Source organism: Lathamus discolor, chromosome 6 (genome assembly GCF_037157495.1).
Source record: "Lathamus discolor isolate bLatDis1 chromosome 6, bLatDis1.hap1, whole genome shotgun sequence".
NCBI lineage: Eukaryota > Metazoa > Chordata > Aves > Psittaciformes > Psittacidae > Lathamus > Lathamus discolor.
Genome location: NC_088889.1, coordinates 59585135 through 59603668, shown reverse-complemented (window position 1 = coordinate 59603668; position 18534 = coordinate 59585135). Strand labels below are relative to the sequence as shown.

At 38.3% G+C, this 18534-nt stretch overlaps 1 protein-coding gene across 11 annotated transcripts in view; it reads left to right on the top strand.

The window, feature by feature from the left end:
* Positions 1-18534, top strand: part of GALNT18 (polypeptide N-acetylgalactosaminyltransferase 18) — a 261201-nt gene that overhangs the window by 226263 nt on the left and 16404 nt on the right. For 4 of the 11 annotated variants that reach the window (XM_065683057.1, XM_065683061.1, XM_065683053.1 and 1 more), the window contains one exon: positions 15227-15732. The exons of 1 other annotated variant lie outside the window; for it this stretch is intronic. In XM_065683057.1, the coding sequence (XP_065539129.1) occupies positions 15227-15373 (147 nt within the window). In that variant the 3' untranslated portion in view covers positions 15374-15732. Of the gene's footprint in view, positions 1-5416; positions 6518-6554; positions 6653-7756; positions 7852-12789; positions 14399-15226; positions 15733-18534 lie in introns of those variants that run through there. 6 more of the 11 variants (XR_010613540.1, XR_010613539.1, XR_010613541.1 and 3 more) reach the window with 6 other exon arrangements.

Genomic DNA, 18534 nt, shown 5'->3' with positions numbered 1-18534 from the left:
TAACAGTAGTCTTGTTGTAAGGGGAGCCTCATTGTGGCTGTCTGTGCACTGATAGTACCATTTTAAGAGAGTATAATTAACATATTTAAATAGTATTTCAGTAACGTTTTAGTACTGTCCACCTTTTTAGGGATTGCTCCCTGTAACCCAGTCCTTTGGTGGCAATTAATGGTTTCTGCTCCAGGATACTGGTGTATTTTGTAATACTGATGATGTTAGATTTGGTTTTAGGAGGTTTGGTTTTACTAATTTGGTTTTACTAATCAAAGCCTCAAAAATGGTATTTAATTGATTGGGTTTATTTATTTTCTGTCTGTATTTCCATTCCATGTTCCAAATATGATCTCCCAGTGAAGCTACAGTGCTGTTAAACTAGATTCAATGGACAGTACTTCCATCTTCTACAAAGAAACTTCCATCCAGGAGAATTGAAAGCTAATTAGTCATTTCCTTGCGATAAATTAAGAGACAAATGAAATAATTAAAAGTTTTCTGTTCAGAAAGAATTTTGTGAATGCCAATGCAGTTTAAATGCTGTTATTGCTCAACATACAGCATGGTACACAGCCCTGTGTACATTCTGTAATCTAGAAGAAAGCTAATGAAAGTAATCAAGGCTTGCCAGGATCAACTGATGAACTCCATTTGAAAAGCTCCCATTAGTTTGGTGACAAGTTTCTGTGAATAGCCTCAAGCTGTCTATTTGAGAGAGTCTTTTATATTACTCTTTTAAAGCTCTGGTATTTCTTTTCCATGTTACACAATGAGCAGAACTCTTGAAAATAAGCAGGACTGTAAACATTGATGCTTATATAGTTTTGAAGTTTGTGAAATATAAATTAAAATGTAGATGCTGACCATAGCTTTGGCTGCAAGCATGCTTTAACTTCTCTGGATTCTCTAGCCTTTCAACAAGACTATCTGATTATACATATAATTAAAAATGCAGCAGTGCAAGTGGAGAATTGCCTGAGAAAGGGAATGGGAAACAGACTTTACCAACCAGAGTACAGTAAACTAATTGAACTAGATTTCCCTAACTAGCACAGAAATCAGTGTTTGCCCTGCCTTCCGCACATGTTGAAATGTACTGAGAGAAAGTAGAAAATAGGACTTATCATCAGCTAGTGGACAAGTTCTTGCTTCTGTAGATCTCTTACAGAATTATTTAATCCTTAATTTGCATATTTGTATGATTAGAAGTGCGTGTATGTACACATACAGACACGTGTGTGCATGTGTGTCGAACTTTATTTCTTTAAAAAGTATCTTCTTTGGTGTTAGAATTTTAAATTGCATGGCTACCTGTAACAGTGGTAACCAGCTGGAGTCAGGTGGCACTCAGGTGTCCACTGCTTACCTTGTGAATAGAATAGTGATTTGATGGACACTTACATGGAAGGAATCACCACTGGTACTTCAAACATTTTTCATTACACATCATGCTGGCTGACTGGACAGAGGCCTTGAGAGATCTTTTGGTATCTTTTGGTACAGGACAAACTTCAAAGTTTGTATGACGCATTTGTATAATCAGGAGATAGCTGAGCAAATTTCCCAGCTCCACGGTTTTGTAAAGCTGCCAAATGCGATGGGACCAAATAAAATTTAGGCTTCAGTTACACGCTTCCTTCCAAGGCTTCTTCAAGAGATTATAACTGTAATTATGGCAAATTATGTAAATTAGCCCTGAAAAGATTCCCGTCAGCTGGGTAGTGTTCAAGAATGTTATTGTTCAGATTGTTTGTCAAGTCTTCTCTTAGGGAAATGCTTATTTTGGGTATGTTTTTAATGCTGAAGAGTCTTCTAGGTGTTTGACAGTTCATCTAGATCAGTCTTGTCTTACCACTTTTTCATTTAATCAGAACAAAATTAGACCTTATAGCAAAATCGTAGGTGATCGTGAGAAATGACACAAGGCAGAGAGGATAGAGACAAGAATTGCATAGAAGTAAAGTCAGAATTTTACTAAAATACTAATTTAAACATGATATCAAGGAAGCTGCTTTGGCATCATGAACTGTGAGGTAAGTGAAACCTAACCTCAGTTGCCACTGAGTCTCCCTTGTTTTGTACTAAACAATTAATCCTGCTCGCACCCTGTGAGTGCTTTATGGCAAGGAGGAGGTGCACATGCAGCGTGCTGGCAGAAGCAGCCTGCTCCACCGTGCAACAGAGCATTTGCAGGAAGCACCAGGTCAGCAGCACATGTGCATGGCAGTCACTGCCCATGTGCTCAATAAAGCTGCCATCCTCAGGCTGCCGCAGTGATTGTCGGCCATGGGCTGTTGGGTAACAAGGAAGGCACTGACATGTAGGAGATGGAGGCCAGTGCGCCTGGACACAAAACTCCGGGACATTTTTCAGTAGACACTATGGCCAAACCCATGCTCTTCTGAGCTATCTGGTACTGTTAAGCTTGTTCTGTGTAGTAAGAAATAGAACATTGTAAATGCTTCAGTCACGTTTTTTGGAGGAGGTGTATTGGTTTGGGTTTTTTTTAAGAATTATCTCAGTCTCAGTCTGATTACTCAGGTTTCTTGGTGATAGAAAGGCAGGCATGACAGAATGCCTGACTATGAGTGAAATTCATGTCTACATGCATGACCCAGGTGGCAGAGGTCATCTAGAGAATACTTTATGGAACATTAAGACTCCTTCAGCAGCATAAAAAAAGGCAAAAGGATGATGTTTTTCTGCAATTACTCCTTACCTTGAAGTGTGTTCCTGTTTATATGCAGATATGGGTGTGACTGTTTCTTATGCTTTTAACCAGACCAGCCGCACTGTCACTGCTGTTGTGAGAAACATGACAGGTCAGGGCTCAGTGGAAAAAGAGGTATAAGAAAGGACGTGAGGCAGAGCTAAAAACTGAAGAGATTAATCCTTTCAAGGCAGTTCCATGTTGAATTCTTTTCAATACAACAAGCTGTGTTAATCTATGTAATTAAAATTCCAGTGTGGATGCCATAGAAAGATAAGAGTACACATCTGTAGGGATAGACAGCGCTCATGGGAGGGAGTGGCTGTGCAAAGCCTGGGCTCAAGCACTACCCTTATCCACTGACACTTGCATCTGCCTGCGGTGCTAACATAGCTTTTATGTGTTACAGAGAACTGTGATTCTAGTTAGTGCTGGAGGTGTCCACAGGAATCTTCCAGTGGGTGGTTTATGCTTTGCTGAGAAGCTGTAAATAAAAATTTATTGCTGACAACTCTACTTACCATATGTATAATTTTCCAAATATCATAGTAGGAATTGCTTTGGAAGGAGAAGGAAAGACAGACAAGAGCAAATGAGACGAGCAAATTAGTTACTCAGTGACAGTATTCCACAGATAAACGTAATGATTCAGATCTCATTTAAATAGGTATGAAGTAATAGGTTAAGTAGTCTACGTAGCAATGTAAAATAGACCTTAAAATTACTGAAAGTATTTACATCTTATTCCTCCTACACATTCTGGCCTTTGCCAGGCAGTCATCCTGAATTATTCTTCCCTGCCTTTGTTTTACAAAGTCAAAGGATGTGCAGTACTACTGCTAGCCAGAACCATTACCCACAGCCACACCCCAGACAAGTAAGTGAATGCACGATGCAGACTGCAGGATTAAGCCGGAGGCCTGTGAAGCAAGCAGAGTCTCTGTACCAATTTCATATGCCTCCTTGCTGAGCATGCCTTCCTCAGAAGTGGAGGCTAACACCATTAAACAGCAGTTTCCTTCTAATGTCCACTCCCAGTTCTTAACCCGTACATTGATGTACAGGAGGGATTAATTTTAGTAGAGTTGTGTGTCTAAGGGAACAATGGTTCCCATGAACTTCTTCAGATTCTTCCATTATAGAATCATAGAATAGTTAGGGTTGGAAAGGACCTCAAGATCATCTAGTTCCAACCCCCCTGCCATGGGCAGGGACACCTCACACTAAACCATCCCACACAAGGCTTCATCAGCCTGGCCTTGAACACCGCCAGCGATGGAGCACTCACAACCCCCCTGGGCAACTGATTCCAGTGCCTCACCACCCTTACAGGAAAGAATTTCCTCCTAGGGTGGTGAGAAAATTATGAGAGCCACAGGGTAGAAAAAGTGCATCATTAATTTATCAGGAATTTGAATTTATGCTGTACTTTTAACCCCAAAGGACACAAATACACTCAGTGTGTATTTGCAATATAAGACATGCTGTACTGCCACACAGCTATGTAATTATGCAGTGTTTGTCTGCCTGTCAGCTCAGAACAGTAAGTGATTCTGATCCTGTTAAAAGAAACTGAGATTTTGATCCTGCAGGAGAAACATAAAAACAGAGCCTAATTTTTCAGTTAATTGAGCCAACAGACTAGGTTAAGCCCCATATTTTTACTGAGGTTATCTGATTTTTAAATAACCACTGTTGACAACTGTAAAGTTTTAAACCTTGACCACAAAAGAGCACTTCCATGAGCCCCAGAGGCCCCCATGCACTGTTGGTGTATGGGTCCAGTATATCAGCAGCAGTTTTTTCTATACCTTGCAATTCTTTACCTGTCTTTGATCAAATACTGCCCTAACTTGCCAGTGTTTAATATTTTAGCTAACTGGATAATTGCACAAAGTGTTGTAGCTGGAGGACAAGGAACATGAACCATTGTTCTACTTAGACATGAGAAAGTGATACTTAGTGTTTTAATTTTTGTTTTGCACTACTAAATTTGTCCTTAATTCATGTGCAACTTAACCAGTATTCCTGTCACATTGAACACTCTCTACAAGCAGGTGTATTACAGTAAGGATATTTTATACTCTGTGAAAAATGTCTTACTATAAGCCTACAAACTCTTTAGTCCCATTAATGCAGAATGGGATTGTTTAGAAGTACACAAATCTGAAAGCATTATCATTCTCCATTTTGAATACTTGACTTCAACTTAAATATGAAAATGTATATGCAAAATAGGTGCAGAAAAAAATAGTAAATACAAATACTGTTATAATGTGTTTTAACAGCTGGTGTTAAATTTGCTTTCAGTTATTGCTGTAGGTTAGTAGTAACCAAAATTTCCTTGGAAAAGTTCAGTGTTCTATTCGGAATAGTTTTCTAATAGCAAGTTTTAATCTTTGCAAATTAGGTGTAGAACTTGTCAGCTAGAAAGTTTGTGTGTGAATACAGCAGTAAAATAAGCTTTTAATGGGTGCATTTCAAGTCTTTCCCAGCATATCACATTATGCAGTATTTATTCTCCTGAGGACTACATTTAAGCTCCAAAGACACTTGTGCTGAATTAATTTAGAAGAAAGTTAACACATATCCATGTTTTTTTCCTTCAAAACAGATACCTTATTTGCATATTTTAGCATATAATTTTAAACACCACATTTATTTACAAAGAAATTATTTGTTCTAGTTCCACCTGATTTTTCCAAATTGCAGATACCCAGACAGGCTCCATCCAAAAATCACAGATGACAGCTGCTGCTGACAAGGTACTGCATGGCATTATAACGACATGTATGCAAAAGAATGGCCAAATCCAGAATGTTTTCTACGATTTGACCAATAACCAACACTTCCCAAATAAAGGGACTGGGTTTTGAGAGACAGGAGCTCTGTTCTTAGTCCTTCATTTGCATTACTGAAACAGTCACTTCTTGGGTTCTGCACTCCTCAGCTGCAAGACAGATGGAATTATTTTTATCTTTAGCAAACATAATATTACTTCTAATTTCCCAGGTGAAAACAAAACTCTGTCCTGATCAAGTCAGTACAAGTTGCATCTTTAATTCCAGTGGAAACAAGAACCTGTATGTAAGCAAGTTTTGGCTACCAAATAGCACCCTATAAACCAAGATGCAAATGCTTGAGAAAAATATTCACTTGGAAGGCAATTAAATCAGGATGCCATGATTTATATATATGATGAGAAAAAAGTTTGTTACTTAGTGAGATGATCAGGCCATCAAGTTTGGTATCCTGAACCTGACAGGGACAATATACAGTATAACAGACAAAAAATAGGTAATTTCCATTGTCTGTGTCAACTGTGCAAGGTTTGTGCAGCAGCTGCAAGGAGATTGCTTTCCCAGTATCAATTAGCATCAACTAACAGATTTGTATGGTTACTAGAGAAAAAGCCAGTTTAAATAACTAGATACTCAGACCAGAGTTCCAGACAGCCCAGCCTAAATTCCCATGCTATGATATGCAGATCGATTGCAATACTAGTGCAAATTCATTTCTTAATTTCCTTCAGTTGGCAATCAATTTATTTCTTCATCTCTAGAGATTGGTTTAATCATAAGCATATAATGACAATGCAAAGAGTTCAGTTTCTGGGTTAAAATTAGTTAGGAAGCCTTCATATTGAGCACTCGGATTAGAAAAACCTAGAATACACCACACACACAAGAAGTAAAACTGTCATTCAATTTTTTTGGTTTACAAGGGAGTTACATTTTAGTAAGATTTAGGCCTCACAAAGAAATAGGAATGCATATTTTCTCTCATCTAAACCCCATAAATCTTTGGGAGTCTGTTAAGATGTCTGCAGGAAATGTCTCATCTTTCCTAGGGAAAATATAAAATCTTGGTGTTTCTAATTGTGCTGAAAGGAGGTTCTTATTTGTCTGGCTGAAGATGAGTAACTAGGTATCCCCTGTGCTGAGGTTGGTAAGTAATAATGTGGATTTTTCTTCTTTGCATTAGTTTTCTAGATATGCTATGTTAGAACAGTATTTTCATCCATAAGGAGAAAAAACATAATAAGGCAGTATGGTGTTCCTAGTCATAGCCTCCAGGTGCATGCTTTGAACAGATTTTCATTAGCAAGCTAATATTGCTTCTTGTGCACACTCAAAAGCGGCAAGACATGTTAACAAGACTTTCACATGGAGAAGCAATGCAGAATGAGCCTTAGAAAGCAACATATTTGAGCCAGTTCTGTTTAATGTCTTTACCCAGGCTGCCCAGGGAAGTAAGTAGTTGAGTCACTATCCCTGGAGGTATTAAAAAGACCTGGTGTAGATGGCACTTAGGGACATGGTTTAGTGATGGACGTAGTATTAGGTTAACAGTTGGACTCTGGTCTTAAGGGTCTTTTTCAACCTAAACAATTCTGTGATTCTGTATACAGAAGTGATGCTTGCTTCAAAACCAATCAAAAAGGTGAAACCTAGGAATACACAATTTGCTACATCACAGATCAGAAAATTAATTAACTAGATTAATTACGTTGTCTAGAAGACTGTCTCAGGCAATGGTCAGCGCTTGCTGCTTCACAGAAATGAGCTCCATTCTGAGCCAGCAGTAAACTAGAGCACCAGGAGGATTCCCTTCTTGATTGCTGATGCTTTCTCTTCATGGAGACCAACATTTGATTTGTCTGAATGATCATCTTGGCATGCCTATAGAAAGTTGTTTTATCAGCGCTCTTAGAATTAACTCAGGCCACTAAAAACATCTAGTCAGTCACTGAACATTGATGCCTGTGTCCATTAATTTAGCAGGTTTCCAATAGCCACATAAATCACAATTATAACAAATTTCTAACTCTAACAATCCTTTTTTCCGTAGAAAGTTCATTTACCATCTTCACATTGGCATTCACAGCTATTAAAACTTTCGACTACTGAAGTCAGATCCCACTAATTTTCATTTACATCCTAAGCAAAGTCCTAATTTTACTTCGCTTTGTTATATTTTGTAGTTCCCCCATCTGAATATTTCATCACACTTTAAACCATCTTTGTTGCCTTTCTCTGTCTTCTACTTTAGACATCTTGAATCAAGCCTAGATCAAAGCAGATAAATCAAGCCTGACTTGTTTGCAGAAGTCATTTATATATAATGTCAGAAACAAAGACAAAAAGGTAACTTTTCTAATCTTTTCACAAAATGTATTTCTAAAACATGCAAATAAAGCCAATATATCCAGCACACCCATCTGTTTTCTAGTTATATCACAATATTCTTTCTCTATGGAGGCAGCTACTGTATGGCACAATCTATGAAAAGAAAGATTGTCTTAGGAAAAAAAAAAAAGAACAAAGTTACCCTAAGGAGACATCGGTGCAGAACATTAACTTCGGATTCTTTTTTATTGGCCAGGTAACTTACATAGTACAGAAACACATCTTAAGTTCTAATTCAGAACTTTAGAGCATTCACAACTAGTTAGAGCACCTAGGAGCCAGCTACAACTCAGTGTAGCAGGTTCTGCATTTAGTTTCCTGTTTGGTTGTTTGTGGGTTTTTTTCCCCAAGTAGGACAGTAAGTAGTAAATGACAAAAGCAGGATGCAGGAGACACACTTAACAAACAGCATCCCCTTCAATAGTGAGAAAGAAAAATTAGCAAATGTCAACCTGTAAATCACCTCTCACCAACAGGTACTTCTGGAGCTTACTCTTTCATGAGTGTCAGTTCTCAAAAAGGCATTCAGTTTATTTCTAAATGAGCTGTCCTGTTAACTTGTTACTCAGGACAACAGCTGTAGTCAGAAAAACCTTGTGCATCATTATCAACTGCTTAGCATAAAGCTAGTTTTTCCATTTCTACAAAGGACTTACTAGGTAATCCTAGTTATCAGAAGAGCAACATAATAGTGTTCAATAACTAATTAAAAAGTCATATTGCATACTTAGAATATTTGTTTCTGCAGATGTTCTTCCACTATGTCAGAATGATTTCCTGGCCACAATAATGATTCATGTTTACTTTTTGAAAAATACCTAATGATCCTTCTACTCTGGCTACTGTATTCTGCTCTAAATCCTCCTTCGTTTTTCTTAGTTCTGTCACCATCTTCTGTAGTAAACTGCAGTTCCAGGTATCATATCCTAAAGAGCTTCTTTGTATTTCAGTGAAGGCTTGAATGTATTTCTTTGCAAGGTATTTTTTTTTTAATCTTTTTAATTTTAATTTTTTATTTTTCTAATCTTGCTATTAACAATGGGACTTTGTAATCTTTTATAAATCTGTGACAAAATTATATGTGGAAAATATTACTGATGGGTATAAATCCATACATTCCATTTCTGATTTTTATGCTGTTTCTCTGTAATTTGTTTTCTCCTCCAATTACATTCTCTTTATGAAACTGCATTTCCTTTTGCCAGGAAATTGTTTTATTTAAATTCTGTAATTAACAGCATTGTGTATTTCCTGAAGATGTAACTATTACACCTTTAGAGGGCTCTGCTCAGAACCTAGACTGTTCTACATTCACATAGCCAATCTAGGTTAAAAAAACCAAAAGGATTGCAGAGTCCAATGGTTACTAAAACCTACTTTGGACGTACAGATAAGGCTGCATTGTTTGATTTGTCACAGCTGCGGTATTAAAAATTTGTTGCAGCAATATAAAAATTTACCATTTATGATTATGTAAAATTTGAACACTCAGAAGTCTTGGTAGTGGAATGAAATGAAGAGTGATGTAGACATAAAATTGTTGTAACAATGATTGAATGATATGTCTAATTCCATTGTCAGAGGATGTCTTTAGCAGTGGATGTAAGGCCAGTGCTGCATGGCTACCAGGCAACCTGGCTACCAGAACCTGAGTGCAGGAGGAGAAGTGAGGAGCAGGGGAAAAATGCAATTTTTTTTCCTTAAGCAATGGTCTGGCTGATCCCTATTATAATTCCACCTAAGTTCATGTTGTACACAGCAGTTTTGGTTAGTATTAGAAAAATAAGTTCACATTTAAGAAGCACCTGTAAAAGATTCTAATTCTCCTAGCAAATAGTGATCTAAATAGCTGACAGACAACATTTTTGAATATGCAAGTTACTATGTTATATATAATAGATACTGTATAATATTTCATACACATAATGGCAGTTAAATGAACCTTGTTTTAACAGTACCCAGATCAAATATATGAGGTGCTAAGTGCCCTTGAAGAAGGGCAACAGCTAACAATATACTTCACTGAGAAATACTTCAATTTAAATAGTTAAAATTAACTTTTGAGCAAAGAGTATGTCATAGAGCCTGGGGTACTTACAGAGCACCTGTAGGCCAAAGAGTTGGAAGAAGACTGGAGAAGGAATTAATCAATTACCTATATATACCACTATATATACCTGTATCCTTCATACCACTATAAATCAGAAATTCTAGTCTCAATAACATCATCCAATATTTCCAAGCAATGGGCAATACTGAAAATACACTAATTTTACTTCATGAGCTACATAATTCACTTTTTCCTAAGAACACTTTCTCAAAGCAGCAGCATCCATACAGAGTGACCACAGAAAAGACAAAATGACTTGTAAAAATTGAGTAATTTTTTTTTAGGACTCAATTTGGTGTATTAACAGTCACTGAAAATCTGGGTAAATGAATGAGAAGATCCTGCGATCTGTTTGGAGTGGAGACCATCCATGTTATATATATCTCAGCATAATTTGATTCAAATGTATTGAAGCAGTAGTGAAGATCAGAGTTTCTATCTCAAAGGCAGAGTGAACATGTAAATATTTGAGGTGCATCACTGAGGTACAAAGAGAAAATTACATTCTAGTGAATGCAACCATCTATACAGCATAACTGATACAAGATTGGATACACTTATTAAACTTGTAAGACCTTTTCCTGAAATAGTCATGGTTAGGCAACTGAGAGCACTTCTGTTTTTTTCCTCTCTCTTTTAGATAGAATAACTTGAGATTTAATGGGATGAGAAAAAAGTATCTTAAAATCTGTAAAAAAAAAGTAGTTAAGCTATCAGTCTGCTTTTCAGTAATGCCGAAAGCCTCCAGCATTCATTTAATATCCCTCATTTTTACAAGTGATCAAACCCTGTCTTAAGCTTCATGCCCAAGAGCTAGTTCAGTCTAAAGCAGCAACCTCACTTCCCTATTTTTCCTTTCTTCATAGCTTTTTCTGGGAAATTTGGAAACCCAGTACAACAGCTGGCACCTCACAGAACCTGTCGCACCTACCTAAACAACAGGAATGCCATGGATCACATCTAGCAGATGTGCCAAGTACAAACAATGACTAAACTGACCAAGTCAATTAGGTGTTTTGAATTATTTATTCAGCTTTAATGGTGCCATATATCCACATCTGAATCCTTCTCTAAGATACCTAAACTGTGTGAAGTAGCATTTCTGTTCTTTTCCTGCTGAGTGCTTTTTGTTCATATATCAAAACACAACCTTGGCAGTCTCACTTCAGAGTAACAAAGAACAGAAAATTACTTGGTTCTTAGTGAAGAGAATTCTTACTGAAGAAAGAGAATAAAGTAAATTTCTGTTAAATCTAGACAGGGAAAAAAAAAATACCCTGTGACCAGTAAAATGTCATCTGACTACAAGGCAGCATCCAGCGCAAGTGATAAGTAACCATAAGGTGAGCTTTTGGGCAAGAAAACCCATGAGCTGTTCAGGACTTTTTAGCTAGGTATACATTTACAGAAACTTCTTAATGCAACTTTTGTCATGAAGAGCATGCTTTGTTCTGAAAGGCGTTTGTCTGAGGAGCCATGGTATGTTACCCCAGTTCTGCAGCAGCAGTGGTATGGAGGGGCAGAGTTCCAGGTTACATGGTGTGTGCACACTGTACATATTTCTTTATATATATAAAAAAAGAAAAAAAGTGTATAACATCCCTGGTATTTGCAAAGGAAGCTGTAGCAATGCTCTTTCCCATTTGCAGCCCATTGGCTGTGAAGCCTTCTAGACACTAGAGAAACTTTATGACAGCTTTCAACTAAGCCTGGTTCTGCAAGGACCAGTATTCTAGAGAGGACCTATCCCACTTTACTGCCCTGCAGAATAAATACAGGAAGGGGAAGGTTTGGGAACTGTGCGTCCACCAGTCCCAATAATCCAAACCAAAAACCATAAAACAGTTCAGCAAAGACTGTCTAATTACTTTGCACAGCTTACTAGCACTCCAGCTCTAACCTGGAATATGTAAGTATATACTTACAACATGCTGTTCTTTCTAAAACCATGTCAGTCTTTACATGAAAGTTGGACTGCCTACCAAGCATATTGGACCATCTTTGTACTGCAGTTGTTTCCAGGCACAGCAAATTGCATTCTTAGATGCCATGTTATTGGATAGATTCTACTTTAGTGAAAGGCTTGAAAGTAAACCTCTTACAGAAAGTACAATAATTCTAAAGCAAGTCAAAAGTATTGCTTTCCACTGTGTGTTATGTCACATTCCCATAGCTATTGGTCATAACAGGATGTGTGACTTGAGATAGAGTTACCGTTAAAAGTACGCTTATGAAGCACTCCATCAGTTTTATATGCATCTAAGGCTACTAGCAGGCACTGAGAACATTTGTGCTTCTCATAAGAATTGCTTCAATTTGTGTTGCAAAACCCATCAAGTTTTCAGCCAAATTTGTTAGTGATGTTATGTTAGGCCTATTTTTGTGAAATAGATGACCTGGATATTTATTTATCCTCTTGAGACTTCTACTGCCATTGAGCTGCCTTTCATCAGCATTGATCTTAATCCTGATTCAGTTCAGATGGGTAGAATTCCTCTTTAACTTGTTTCAGCCTATAGAACTGTATTTTATGTATCATGATTAAAGACCTAACCTTAGGCTATCAATTTTTTGCTTTTGAATGGGAAAGTAGAGGTCTTACCTAGGATGGGGAAGGGAAGCAGATAAGCAACTTGTCTTTCACTTAGCATGAAGTGTAGTATTACAATAAACCATTTTGCTGAGCAAGTGGTAAACGTGACTGTACAGTTTTATACAATTTTTACTAAATGGTTATAAAAACCAGAATTAACTAAAAGGACACCTTTGTTTGTATTTGGCTCTAGGATTCCAAATGCTAATGATGAACAGACTGGAGAAACCATTTGGGCAAGTAATGGACCTGAACTAGTCTCCCATAACTAGTTAGTTTTCTGACAAGACAGGAAGTGGGACAACATCTTTCCCTTGCTTCCTTAGGCAAGATCTGACCTGAGGATGTCTTAGACACCAAAACTGAGAAAAGAACTAACTAATAAATGAAAGATACAGAATTAGTTAACTTAAATCACAACAACACAAGCACCCCCAGCATCAGCTGTAAGTACAAGGAAGCTGATCTCAATTTTGGGTTTAGGCAGATGAACTTGTGATAAACCGTAACTCCCAACTCCCAGACCCAGAGAGCTGACCCTGTGTGCCATACAATACTGAGTCTGCGCAGAGAAAAAAAAAAACCCACCATAATCAACAGTTTTCATAAAGAATAGAAAATGTATGTTTTGCTGGGTGGAGAAACAGGGGAAAAATGAAGGGAAAAAAAAACCAACCCAACCCAAACCAAAACGAAAAAAAGCCCACCAAAAAAACCAGCCCACAACTGAGGGGTTTTGGCAATGAGACAGTATCCATGTTACCTCAGTGTTTCATGTCTGAGGGACCTAAATCAAAGCTCACTGAATTCATTTGGAAAGACACAAAAAAAATCTCACCACAGTGAGATTTAAAAGGCCGAAGTAACATAGGGGGTAGGGTGTGTTTAGGGTAAGGAACAAATACCATATCATAAAGATTAGATTAATTTCCCATTGTCATTTCTTCATGTTTCTTGTATGCCGAGCAGTTATATTGCTTATAGATAGCTTAGAGTTTATGCTCCCACCAGACACCCACATTTAACTACCATTATTAATAGGAATGTCAATAACAGTTACACAGCAGTGGGAAAATACAGTTCAGTCAGCATTTTGCTATTGAGGTATATTAAAATGCCTGCTGTGTGCCTCTCTGTCAAGTGAAGCAATCAGTGAAAAATTGTATCTAGATTGCACACAGGACTACGAAGGAGGATTGATGGGAGCCTCATGTTTTAAATTTCGAGGATTATACTAGAAATGATCTTTTACCCAAAGCCATATTTAGAGCTTTCAAACCTAAATCTGGATGTCATTAGCAAGGTCCAAAATAAAGGTTTTAGAGCTCGTAGAGAAAGTTTTAGAACTCTCACTTCTCACACAAAGTACTTACTGAGTATTATGGATAGGATAGGAGAAGAGGGTACCCCTCTAGTCACCAGTCTGAACATAATAGAACCTGTTCTAAATGGCACAAGCTACTCTTGTCTCAGGAGCAGCCTTCTCTGAAAAAGCAAACTCAGCATTTAAATGAGATTTATGCCCGTATCCTTGTGATTATAATAGAAATCAATCCCTGTTAGGACTTTCTGAGGCAAAGTATAATACAGGCTTGAACAAAACTGATGAGGTGGGGTTTTGTATGTGGTTGGGTGGTAATTTTCTTTTTATAGCAACTTTTTTTCCCCACTGTACAAATCAGTAATCTAAATGCAGCTGCTCTATCGATACTTTAGCTGTACTAATCTGTACTGACTTGCATCCCATTCTTTGATTTTCAGATTAAACCAGTAATTCTCTACTACATGAGTCCAAGATACTGTAGGCAAGTACTGTAGTCAGACTTTCAGGCCCTTGTGTGAATTACACTGCTCGCTATATCTTGGAGGAAACTTCCCAGACGCTGTTGTGTACAAGTTACCTACTATCTTTATTAAAAACAAAAGAGGTGAAAGACCCAACTGAAACCAGATTTTTTTTTTTTTTTTTTTTTAAGGTAACTTATGTCATCTACATTACATTAATTGTAATTTAGGTCTATATTTAGCTGAGTGATGGCCCCACTGATTTAAGATCTGCTGCAACTGAACAGTGGAAGGCATGGCAGTACTAAGCTGAGAATTGAAGAGTCAATGCTGGTGATTAGCAACATAAAAGACAGTTCATTTCAGAATTCAAAGAATAAACAATTTTTTGCATTTTACCGTACAGACAGGACTCCTCCAGCCAAGGCACTGGTCCTCTCCTGCCTGTTTTTTGATTTTTCAGAGGTGCACTAAGCTAGATAAATGAAGCAAAAAGGAAATCTTTTGTCTTGTGGTTAAAAAGCACAGCTAGAAATGCTGCTCTATTCTGGAAGCCCTATTTGCTGAAATACTAACCAGGCAAATGAGCTTATTCTAAAATGCAGCAGAGATTGAACCAGTCTGTGACAAAGGGAACCTCCACTCCAGATCCATTCTAGTGCTTATCTTGTCTCTAACGGAAACATTTTTCAGTCGCAGTGGACTTCAGTAGATGGACGCTGGAATGTTCTCTAATCTATATACAGTGTATCATACTGCTGTCATACAGTAGCAATGCAACAAGTTCACCATGTTTAATCCAAACAATTCTTTCTTTTTTTTTTTTTTCCTTACCATCTTTAAAGGGAGGTCCAATCCAGAACCGAAAATCCAAGCGTTGCCTGGAATTGCAGGAAAACAATGAAAATGAATTTGGATTTCAACTCGTCCTTCAGAAATGCACTGGACAGCGCTGGTCTATAACAAATGTCCTGAAAAGCTTGTCATCATAGCAGACTAAATTTTTTACCCATTTCTTTTGCTACTGTGTAGCAAATACTGCGTTGTTGCCTGCTGTACTGTATTCCTTCTGCCCCTCTACGCCCACCCACTCCCCACCCCAGTTTCTTTTCTCCTCTCTTCTGTTCATTTGATTTTATTTGGTGAGTGTGTGGAAATTGGGTTTGTGGGCTGAAAATAAGACGTTTTTTATTTCACAATGATGTTTTCATGGCATTTATAGAGACATTGAATGACAGGTGATGGGTAGGCTATCCTAAAATATTTTACAGCTGTAAATAGGAAACAAATGGAAAATATTTATAACTCAAACTTTTATTGAATAAAAAAGTCCAAACACTGTTACTGTTCAGCTGTCTCCATGGAAATCCATTTGGAAGTTAAGTGATGGTTTCACCCAAGCCTGATCTCTCACAGCTAGTTGTTGCCTACTATCAGTGTTCTCCAGACTTGTGATAAAAAGTCTTACCTGCACACTAGAAGCTGCAGTGGGGGAGGATTTTCTCCTTTCTCCCTCCAGAGAGACCTGTGTAGGTCACTTGAGCTACTGGTGTACAAATATAAGTGAAGATGTGGTGTGATATGGTGCAGTGTATGCAAGTGTATAGGTGTATAATGTGTACACGCACATAGATTTCTTCAGCAGCATTTCTAAATAAAGTCACAGAGAAAACCCCAGGGCTCAACTGAAACAAGGAAGAGAATTAATTTAAAATAAAAATAAAATTAAATAAAGTAAAGTGCTACAAGAGAAAAGCAGCACCTGTTGGAAGAAAGATAAAAATGAACCCCCTGACATTTCTCCATGGGTTGGCCTCCTTTTCAGTGCCTGAACTTTTCTTCCAATTGCTCATGGTTCTTACAACTTCTTTTTTTAAATGCACTGTGCCCTGGATACCACAGACTTGGATAAAAATGGCTCCATCTAAGAGCAACAGCAAAAAGTATGAATACACTCTGTCTTTCTCCCTGCCTTTAAGGAGGTGGGAATGGAATGCCATCTCTGTTCACAGATAAGACTGGGATGAGGAGAGGAAGAAAAAGTCTGATGAGATAAAACAGAACACTGTATTTCCAGCTGCTTTTATTTGTATGTAAATTCCCTCCCTTTTATTACCCTATTTGTTCTTTTTATTTTGTTGTTTGTTACCTTAAGTAACAGTCATAACCTCTTTTGGAGCTGGTTATGGGCCAAACTGTCTTTTACAGACTGGCTTCACATTCAGGACCAGCTAGCAGTATTGTTTCTTATGACTGTTTAATAAGTCATGTGGCATATTAATTATATGTGTTCAACCTTCTGCTATATATAACTACCATACATCTGCCTCTTAGAGAAGAAAATGCTGAGCCAACAACAGGAAAACAGTATTAGCCAATAAAGACAGGCTTAACAACTGCACTTGGACCAATTTCAGAGGCCCCTCAGGCCTGTTTGAGTGAAAACTTCCATTAAAATGAGAACCCTGAAAGGCCATCAATAACCCAAGTGTCAGGGTACCACAGCTAGACAAGATAAAGAAGCTTTGATTTCAACCTGTAGAGAGAGAACAGGATGTTGCTGCAGAAGCGGGCCAAGCCTTTTGCACACTGGAACATGTGCAGTGTCCCGATGGGAGAAGGCTCAGTGCATGGCATGCATTTTGAACGTTCCCAAGTTCTTCCACTCACCAATTGGACTTATTTTTCACAGGCATTCCAGATGAATGAAGAGGAAACAGCACATTCAGATAGAGAAATCACAACTCGGAGTAACAAGCTAAACTAAGCTTCCTTTCAGCAAAGATACCAAGACTTCAGTGCATGGAAATGCAGCCATAACAGAAAAACAAGTAGTACAGATCAAATCAGCCTCTTCTTGATACTTACAGGTCTATTGTACTCTGAGCGGTCACTTTCTTGGTTTGGTTTGGATTTTTTTTTAATGAGAACTGAGGGAGAGTTCGTATAAAAAAGAAAGACTTCACGAAACTGAAAGCAAGGAGCGGAGCTCTGAACTGTTTTGTTTCATACCAAAATGAGTATGTCTAGCATTTGCCCAAAGCAAATAGCAATTATTCCCACTGCTGAAGTGAGATAAAAAACCCAAAAACAACTCCAGTGACCCATGTGGTCTGACCAAGCGATGATGGGTGCTATCCAGCCTCCCTGCTACACACCCATTCTAACACTGCTGCTCCCCTCAGTTCCTGTGGGGCCTCCACTGAGAGGCAGTTTTCTTCAGCTTCTCTAAACCAGAACGTTACTGGGAATCCCTCAGTGGTACCTGGTGCATGTACATTTGATTGCACTGCAATTCTAATAACTACAGTGGAAATAAACATTGGGGAAAAGACCCCATAAATCTAGACTTCAAAGATGACTTTATACTACAGCAATTCAGCTATATGTAAAATACATGCATTATAATATGCTTTTTCCTTTGTTTTGCAACATGTAATAAATGTGGTAACTTACATAAAAAGGGAAATGGGTTTAAATCTGTGGTTAAACATCCCTGGAAAGATGATGGAACAACTTATTCTTGACTCCATCACTAGGCATATCAAGGATGAGGGGGTCATTAAGAACAGCCAACATGGTTTTATGAGGGGGAAGTCATGTATGACCAACCTTATAGCCTTCTATGAGGAAGTGACTAGGTGGAGCGATGATGGTAGAGCGGTAGATGTGGTTTTTCTTGATTTCAGTAAGGCATTTGATACTGTCTCCCACAGCATCCTCATAGATAAGCTAAAGAAGTGTGGGCTTGACGATCAAGTAGTGAGGTGGATCGAGAACTGGTTGAAAGGAAGAAGGCAGAGAGTTGTGGTCAATGGCGCAGAATCTAGCTGGAGGTCTGTGACTAGTGGAGTCCCTCAGGGGTCGGTGCTGGGACCGGTGCTGTTTAATATTTTCATCAATGACCTGGATGAGGGAACTGAGTGCACCCTCAGCAAGTTTGCTGATGACACAAAACTGGGAGGAGTGGCTGACACACCAGAGGACTGTGCTGCCATTCAGCGAGACCTGGACATGCTGGAGAGTTGGGCGGGGAGAAACTTGATGAAATTTAACAAGGGCAAGTGTAGAGTCTTGCATCTGGGGAAGAACAACCCCATGTACCAGTACAGGTTGGGGGGTGACCTGCTGGAAAGTAGTGAACGGGAAAGGG